Source organism: Poromitra crassiceps (genome assembly GCF_964638095.1).
Source record: "Poromitra crassiceps genome assembly, chromosome: 19".
NCBI lineage: Eukaryota > Metazoa > Chordata > Actinopteri > Beryciformes > Melamphaidae > Poromitra > Poromitra crassiceps.
The window spans coordinates 2,707,433-2,715,343 of record NC_139646.1 but is presented as its reverse complement, the minus strand read 5'-3'; the positions used below and the strand labels follow the sequence as shown (position 1 = coordinate 2,715,343).

At 44.1% G+C, this 7,911-nt stretch overlaps 2 protein-coding genes across 3 annotated transcripts in view; one reads left to right on the top strand and one right to left on the bottom strand.

The window, feature by feature from the left end:
• Positions 1-917, bottom strand: part of tsc2 (TSC complex subunit 2) — a 46,864-nt gene extending 45,947 nt beyond the window's left edge. For both annotated transcript variants that reach the window (XM_083655726.1, XM_083655727.1), the window contains exons 1-2: positions 785-917; positions 1-61 (exon numbers count right to left, since the gene is read on the bottom strand). The exon at positions 1-61 is cut by the window's left edge and continues 124 nt beyond it. In XM_083655726.1, coding sequence (XP_083511852.1) covers positions 1-11 — 11 coding nt within the window. In that variant the 5' untranslated portion in view covers positions 12-61; positions 785-917. The remainder of the gene's footprint in view (positions 62-784) is intronic.
• Positions 918-1,083: 166 nt separating this feature from the next.
• LOC310793464 (endonuclease III-like protein 1) lies at positions 1,084-7,690 on the top strand (the record flags this gene model as incomplete). Its single annotated transcript, XM_083655270.1, has 7 exons — positions 1,084-1,138; positions 1,515-1,704; positions 2,651-2,910; positions 3,185-3,355; positions 3,908-4,067; positions 5,890-5,995; positions 7,399-7,690. Exons 3-7 carry the CDS (start codon positions 2,662-2,664, stop codon positions 7,688-7,690), a joined length of 978 nt encoding a protein of 325 aa, XP_083511396.1. The 5' UTR covers positions 1,084-1,138; positions 1,515-1,704; positions 2,651-2,661.
• Between the last annotated feature and the right edge of the window lie 221 nt (positions 7,691-7,911).

Here is a 7,911-nt window from a genome sequence, read left to right as displayed (position 1 = left end):
TGCTTGTTCATGGCCCGGCCTGGAAGGGCGATGGACTATGCACACTGCGTGTGACAGTCGTCTGCAGAAATAGAGAAACTGTTAATGACGGGGAAAGTATCAGTTAGCTTTGATTGATAATGCAAGACCTGCTGAGCAGTTACAGTAAGGATGAGGTGACTTGGTAACTACTTGATGTAGGTTAGCAAACAAGTGAACACTAGCTTGACACGCAAAAACATACAGTAAGAAACTGTTGTACCTGTTCTATCCATTCCTCAGAATTGAGCTATGACTAACATTACAATTAATGAATGGAAAACAATGAATGATGACATTAAATATTGGTGAAATTCCGACATAAACAAGCAGCGTTGACAACTGGCACTCTTGTCGACGACGTGTATAGACGTCAGCAGCTAAGCACAACTGCAGAGAGAGAGAGAGGGAGAGAGAGAGAGAGAGAGAGAGAGAGGGAGAGAGGGAGAGAGAGAGAGAGAGAGAGAGAGAGAGAGAGGGGGAGAGAGAGGCGAAGAGGAGGGGTTGGGGAGGTGTTGTGCAGACAGACAACGACCGTTCTGTTTTCAGTTCAACAACAACGTCCGTGCAGCAAGGTAACTTATAGCCTCGGACGAGTCAAACAGGCATCTGCCAACACAAACAAGACAGAACTGGGGGGAAATGCACTGACTGCAGCACTGCTGAACCGTTATAGCTACGCTTTGACATGGGCTAGCATTCATCTGGCATTCAAAAGGTCTGGTAACGTTAGCTTATAAAACAAGCCCCCCTTCTCTCCTCTCACCTTATCGAAGTCGAGTCGATTTTGGTGCTGTTCACTTGCAGTAAAGCTCCAACGCGCAGCCACAGAGCAGTGTGCCTCTGTGCATTGATCAAACTCTTTAGTTAGCCTACCATTTGCCACTGAAAGCTTTGCTCTCTCTCTCCCAAGCTCAGTCCTCCACTCCTCAACCGGATGACACAGTAATGCACTGACAGAGGCACTTCCTACAAAAACACGTTTGTCGCACTGGCTGATGGGAAATGTAGTGCTAAACAAGCGCGTTTGTTTTTTTCCCACTTTTGAATGAAAAACATCTAAAAGAGTGAGTTTACTGTTCTGTTTACCCAAATAAGAGCCCATAAAACAGCCTTTAACGTAAGTAGTTCGCGATGTTACGTTTAATGAACTGATTATACATTAGCGTTAGCAGCTAGGTTAGCTAAATTGACGATGCTGAAGTTAGTTCCTTAATCGTTTATTTTGGTCTGGGGGTAGGTAGGTAGCGTAGTACTTCAATGAATCCCAAGCTTCCAAAGAGTGTACAGGTTACAAAATGGAAATAATAATAAAAAATTAGTTATGAAAGTTTTTTGAAACCCTTTTTTATCAAGCCACATTTATCTAACTTCCCTCGTGACCAAAGAAAGCTACGAATAAGAAACGAACTTCAGTGTTTATCGTAGCATAATTCTTCTCGTGCAGCACTGCATGAGGGTGTTTTACAATAATGACTTCTCCTTATTTCATTCAGAGCAGCTCCATCATCGCGACTCGGACTCGGAGTTGCAATCGCTGCTGGAGCCCTCTGGCTGCTCTCAAATCCAACATCTCAAAGGAAGGGAGGAGAAATGTGGACTCAGGTTCCTCCGTTGCAGTGAAAGTGGAGGAGCAAGAGACGAGTGTCTCTCAACACAGATCATCCTCCGCCCCCTTATCACCGGGTAATGTTAATGAACACATACACACTGGCATTTACACTTGTTGAAATATTGAAAACAGAACCACGATTCATTCATAACTCATTTTAATTTTAGGCGAATGCGCATGCGCAGATGCTAGTAAAGCTGACGGCTGGTTTTTATTCGTTCAACGTTCACTCACGCATCCTGAATGGTTGCTATCACACATCCACATCTGTACAGATATCCAAGTTGACTTGAGCAAGGCTCCTGTAGGATCTAGACTGCATGTAGAAAATGCTCCGTAATGGCCCACCATCAGGCCTGTTCTTGGCGCCAGTTTGTAAGGAAGTTTGTGTGCTTGCCTTGTGTGAAGTGTGAAGTTGCTGGATCTTAGGTAAGTGCTCACGGGCAGTGATCGATTAGAACCACAGAGATGTCTTTCAGGCTAATTTATTTGGAATATCAGGCAGAAGCAGTATACAGAGTGGCATACAGGTTGCAGAAAGGGAACATACATATCAATACAGAACAACACCTTTATAACCCCCTCCACATTCGTGGTATGACATCGTTGGTGATGTCACAACGTCCGGGGAGGTATGACATCATCGATGACCTCACAAAGTCACGTCTGCCATCACAGTCAGCCTAGACCGTCTGACATTGCTGATGACCTCACAGGGGAAACTCTGACATCACCGATGACCTCACAAGATGAACTCTGACATCATCATTGCTTTCAACTATGTTGTTGTCACTCAGTGCATTCCTGTTGTGTAGGAACCACTGTAGGAACGCAGACAACACACAGACACAGGCGTGACAGGGGCTAGACTGCACCCTCTTCTCTCCTGAGGATTATACAGGTTTAGTGAGAGCAGGCGAAAAATAATGAATTTCCTTGCAAATTCACAATCCAACGCAGATGTATTCCCATGCGACACCCTCTCACTCACTACCTCTACTTTGTGCTCTGCTCATACAGGTGGTCACCCTATGCTCCATCCTCAGGCCACTGTCCAACCAAAGACAGAAACAGATACCCTGCCTCTGGCTTCAACCAGCTGCAGACGGAGACAGCTGAAAGTGGAGTATGACAGGGATGAAGCTGTGAAGACAGAGCGATGGGAGCCTCCTGACTGGAGGAAACAATTAGGCTACATCCGTGAGATGAGGAGCAGCCGCGATGCACCTGTGGATAAGATGGGAGCAAAGAAATGCTACGACACGGAGGCCCCCGCACATGTGGGTGGGACGGACCAGTCATGTCATTCGTGCACAAATGACCTCACTGTTCCACACTGAGCTAACTCAAATCAACTCTCAATAACTTGTCAAACTAAATGAAAGTCTGCAAAACTTGTTCCGAGTTTTTGGATAGGTGTGAGATCATGTGCAAAACAATTCAGCAGCATTGTTTTTCTGTGAAGTTCTCCTTTTAAAGTATGACTACAAGATCCAGCAGTCAGATTCAAATATCTTGGTTCCCTCTCGTGTTTTCTCTATCTCCACCACCCAGGTGAGACGTTTCCAGGTGTTGGTGTCGCTGATGCTGTCCAGTCAGACCAAGGACCAGGTGACGGCAGCAGCTATGCAGAAGCTCCGGGCGCACGGCTGCACTGTAGAAAACATACTGAGCACCGATGACGAGACACTGGGGAAACTCATCTACCCTGTCGGCTTCTGGAGGGTAACGGAAGGTTCTCTCTCTCTCAATATTGGCATGAAATACAAAAGGACTTATTGTCAAAGCCAAGTCAACAAATTCAAATGACCGTAATGAACTTGACATGACAGTAGACAGTGATATGGCATCCAATTAGTAAATACAACAATGGACATGGTGTCTCAGTGGTTAGCACTGTTGACTCACAGCCAGAAGGTCCCAGTTTCGAACCCCGGTCCATCCCAGGTCCTTTCTGTGTAGAGTTTTGCATGTTCTCCCCGTGTTCGCGTGGGTTTCCTCCCACCATCAAGACAAGAGATGTAGATGTTGGGGTTAATACTCCTTTCAGTCCCCCTGACCAAGGCACTGTCAATGGAATGGTCCCTGTGCGCAGCACTGTGGCTGCTCCTAATTCTAGGAAGGTTAGTAGACGATGGGTCAAATGCAGAGGATTCATTTCCCCATGGGGATAAATAAAGGATAAGTTAACTTAAATCAGTCAACCAATTGATCTAAATACATACTTCACCTTCCCACTTCCACTTTCTCATGCCCTCCCCCCGCTCCAAACCCCAGACCAAGGTGAAGTACCTGAAGCAGACGTCGGCCATGTTGCAGCAGGAGTTTGGAGGGGACATCCCAGACAGTGTGCAGGGGCTGGTGCGTCTCTCAGGGGTTGGACCCAAGATGGCCCATCTGGCTATGGACATCGCCTGGGACCAGGTGTCCGGCATAGGTGGACACACACACACACACACAAACCAACACAGACACAATAAGCAGCAGAATGAACCTAACTAGAGCTCACTGACCAACAATCAACCGTTGGACAGAATGATACAGGACAAACATCAAGAAGCAGAGCAAAGCGCAAAACACACAATAACAGATTTTAGCAAGACACAACACCTTAGTACCTATTCTACCTGGTACCACCTCTGGGTTAGACCCTTGAAGCATACATGGAAGAACTTCCAAGACATCTTATGAGATGAGATCAGCTGAACAGTCCTGGGTAGCACTTTCATGTTGATTTTGCTTTCGAAATCTGAAAGTTGTAACTAAACATTAAAAGTGTCTTGGGGTGGTGTTATTTTTAGAACTGATTTAAAGGAACACTTTCAACCAGCTTTGTATCATTACAAAATAAGTAGTCTATCTGAAAACTGTAAACAGTTTTGCAGTCATTCATTTAGTTTGACAGTTAGTGAGAGTTGATTTGAGTTCAATTGTGGACCAGTGATGTCATTGACATTACTGGTCTACAACTTAACTCAACATTTTCATATACTACTGATTTTGTAATGATACAAAGCTGGTTGAAAATCGGCTAGCAGTGTTTCCCACAGGATTTTGAGAATTTGTGGTGGGGGACCGCAGACCCCCTAGGGGGGTGGGGGACCGCAGACCCCCTAGGGGGGTGCGGGGGCATGCCGCCCGCGTGATTTTTTTTAAACATTTTAAAGTAAAATGCATGAATTTGGTGTACTTTGAGAAAGCTTAAGAGCAACATTAAAAGGCTAGATCTATGAAGAACATGTCATCATTACTGTGCTGTGGGTTTACAATGACAAACTAAATTTCTCCCTATAGGTCAGGGATACTCAACTTGCTTTGCCACTTTCGTGAAATGATAGAAGGCGAGGGGCCAGTTAATAAACAAACAATATACATTTTTCTGTAGCGGATTGTAGGTTTTTGGGGTGTCAGCCTGAGTTTAGGCTGACAGTGTTGTGCACACCGGATAGTTAGTTAGGTTAAGTTAGTTAGGTTAAGTACATACATAAGTGCCTGGGTAGCGAGCAGATGGCGGTATTTGACAATTTAGCAGCTAAATCATAGATTATTGAAAGATATTCCATATTCCAGACTGAAATGCTATAACAGAAGTATTGGCCAGAATGACATGAACATTTATTGGACACTTATTCAGCGGATATCTTGCATGTTGCGTTCAGGTGCACTGTAAAAAAAAAAAAAAAAAATTTTTTTTGGTCAACATCTTATTGTGGCGGTCAGAATATTATTGTGGCGGTCAGAATATTATTGTGGCGGTCAGAATATTATTGTGGCGGTCAGAATATTATTGTGGCGGCCCGCCACAAATTCCTTTATGTATGGGAAACACTGGGCTAGTGTTCCTTTAACAAGCCAGGCGTTTTTACCACATAGGTCTGCTGACTCAATACGGTGTCACTAGATGACAGCTTCTCCACCCGCCTTTGTTTGAAACGCAGCATTGAAACCTAATACCTTGTTAGATTGTACTGAGGAAGATAGTGTGGATGTCTGCTGATATGGTTTTGTGGAAATGGAGATATATGAACTTGACACATGAAAACGGATTAAATCAATGCAAATCTTTTTCTCGTTTCCATATAAGAGAATGTTACAATATTGTGAGCGGCCAGGAGGTCGACATCACAATTTATATTATTTCAAACGTGTGTGTGTGTGTGTGTGTGTGTGTGTGTGTGTGTGTGTGTGTGTGTGTGTGTGTGTGTCTTCATGTTCATGTGCGTATGCGTATGCTTTTGCATGTTGTACATGTTGTGTAGGTGTAGACACACACGTACATCGTATCGCCAATAGGCTGGGCTGGGTCAGGAAGCCAACAAAGAACCCAGAAGAAACACGCAAGGCCCTGGAGGAGTGGTTACCAAGGTATCGTCCTCACTGATATATTGCTGAACCCTGCCATCTGGTTAGCTAGGAGCAAGAAATCTGAAAGATCAGATCATAGACACACCAAGATCATCTGTCCAGTGCTCTAGGCTACCGACTCTTGACCCTTTCCAGTCATGATGAACATTTCTACATTCTACCACTAGGAGGTGTTTGTACACACCAGCACAGCTTTCTGTGTGCTCAGACAAATATCATACCTCATGTTAAAGAGGAGAATGTGCTACTTTCACATAGCATAAATGATGGTATACTTACTTGTAGTAAATCTTTTAAATTAACAGAAAACCTCTTAACATTTCAAATGAAAACAAGCGCAAACCTTTGAGGCCATGGCGCTTTTCTCTAGCACCTTCTTATCCCTATGGCCCCTTTTCCTTCACACCCCCCCCCCCCCACTGACTGTCCTGATTTTTCCATCTAATGACCCCGGCGTGACCACTGGTCCAGCGCTGTAGTAAAAGTCAGTTCTCTCTGAAAGACTTGCCCTTTCCACCATTTTCTGTTCAAATTAGAGAGAAGCTAAGAGTGAATGAACTGTACAACATGTTGTGGGAAATACACAACAGAAATCAAAATGTATTTATCATTTTCTGTTCAAAAGATACAAATACTATATGCTATGCTGTATATACTGTAGCGCTTGCTATGGCAAATTAGACTAGCATTTCCTTTTATAGTACAGGAAGTCCCACCTCAAATACCATACACAAATCATATAGCTTATTTTGTTAGCTTTCATTGGATGTTTGCAGGGAACATAATGGTGGTTGTACGACGGAGATATAAGCCTGAAACCATCAGAAAATAATGAATGAATTTTGAGCACTGACTCGACTCCAGAGTGCTATCAGGACAGGAGACAACCGCATTATCCAAAGTAATAAAACATTTAGTCATTTAAAAAAAAGTATGTGTTTTTTATTATGTAGCCTGTAAATTCATAAACTTGGTCAAGAACCACAACATATTCAGCCACTACACAATGATTTTTAGTTGCATGCTGCCGAAAACCCTGGTAGTTGAAAACAGTTATTTTAATTTTTGTCCAAGTTTCTCAATCTCTTACACAAATCTGACATTTAGCTTTAGAGCTATACTCATTTTCTCACTTTTGAGATCATGGTAGTCTCCTGCCGTCACTCAACACAGTGTGAGGTGTTTGCCTGGACAGTGGCACAAACAATCTCCTGGAGACTCTCCCTGTAATAAAAAATCAATCAATAAAACAGATTAGTGATCACTCAGAGGCGTGCACATTAGCGAATTGGGAAACTTTATACAAAAATAACAGAAAAGATACATATTGCTCTGTTCTCCTCTGCAGTGCATCTGGGTGATTAAAAGCCAACTTGAACTCTTCTATCTCTAACATCATGCAGGGAGCTGTGGAGTGAGATCAACTGGCTGCTGGTGGGCTTCGGCCAGCAGGTGTGTCTACCTGTCGGCCCGCTCTGCTCCGTGTGTCTGAACCAGCACAGCTGTCCCTCTGCCCACCGCGCCTCTCCAGCCAAGAAGCCCAAAGCCGGCCCGCCGCCGCGCTCTCCCGACCCGGCCTCTTCCTCGGCAGTGAAGGTAGAAACTGAATCTCCTGTCAACGACGAGAAGAGGAAGGAGGAACCTATTTCCCCCAAAGTTCAGAGAAGGACGCTGAAAAGCAAGGTTGGCCGTTGATACGGACAGACATGGTCAGAAACCAATCCCCCAAAAAAGCACACTGTATTTTTCATCACTGGAAGTTTTTTGACAGTATAATAAACCATTTTGTATGAGATTAAATATGTTTTTTATTGCAACTGCTTCTAATGTTTTTACTCAATAAAATATTGTGCTGGACTGGAGGTGAAGGTTATGACCCCTGTTCTATTCAAGATTGTCCTTGATTCCAGTAGGGG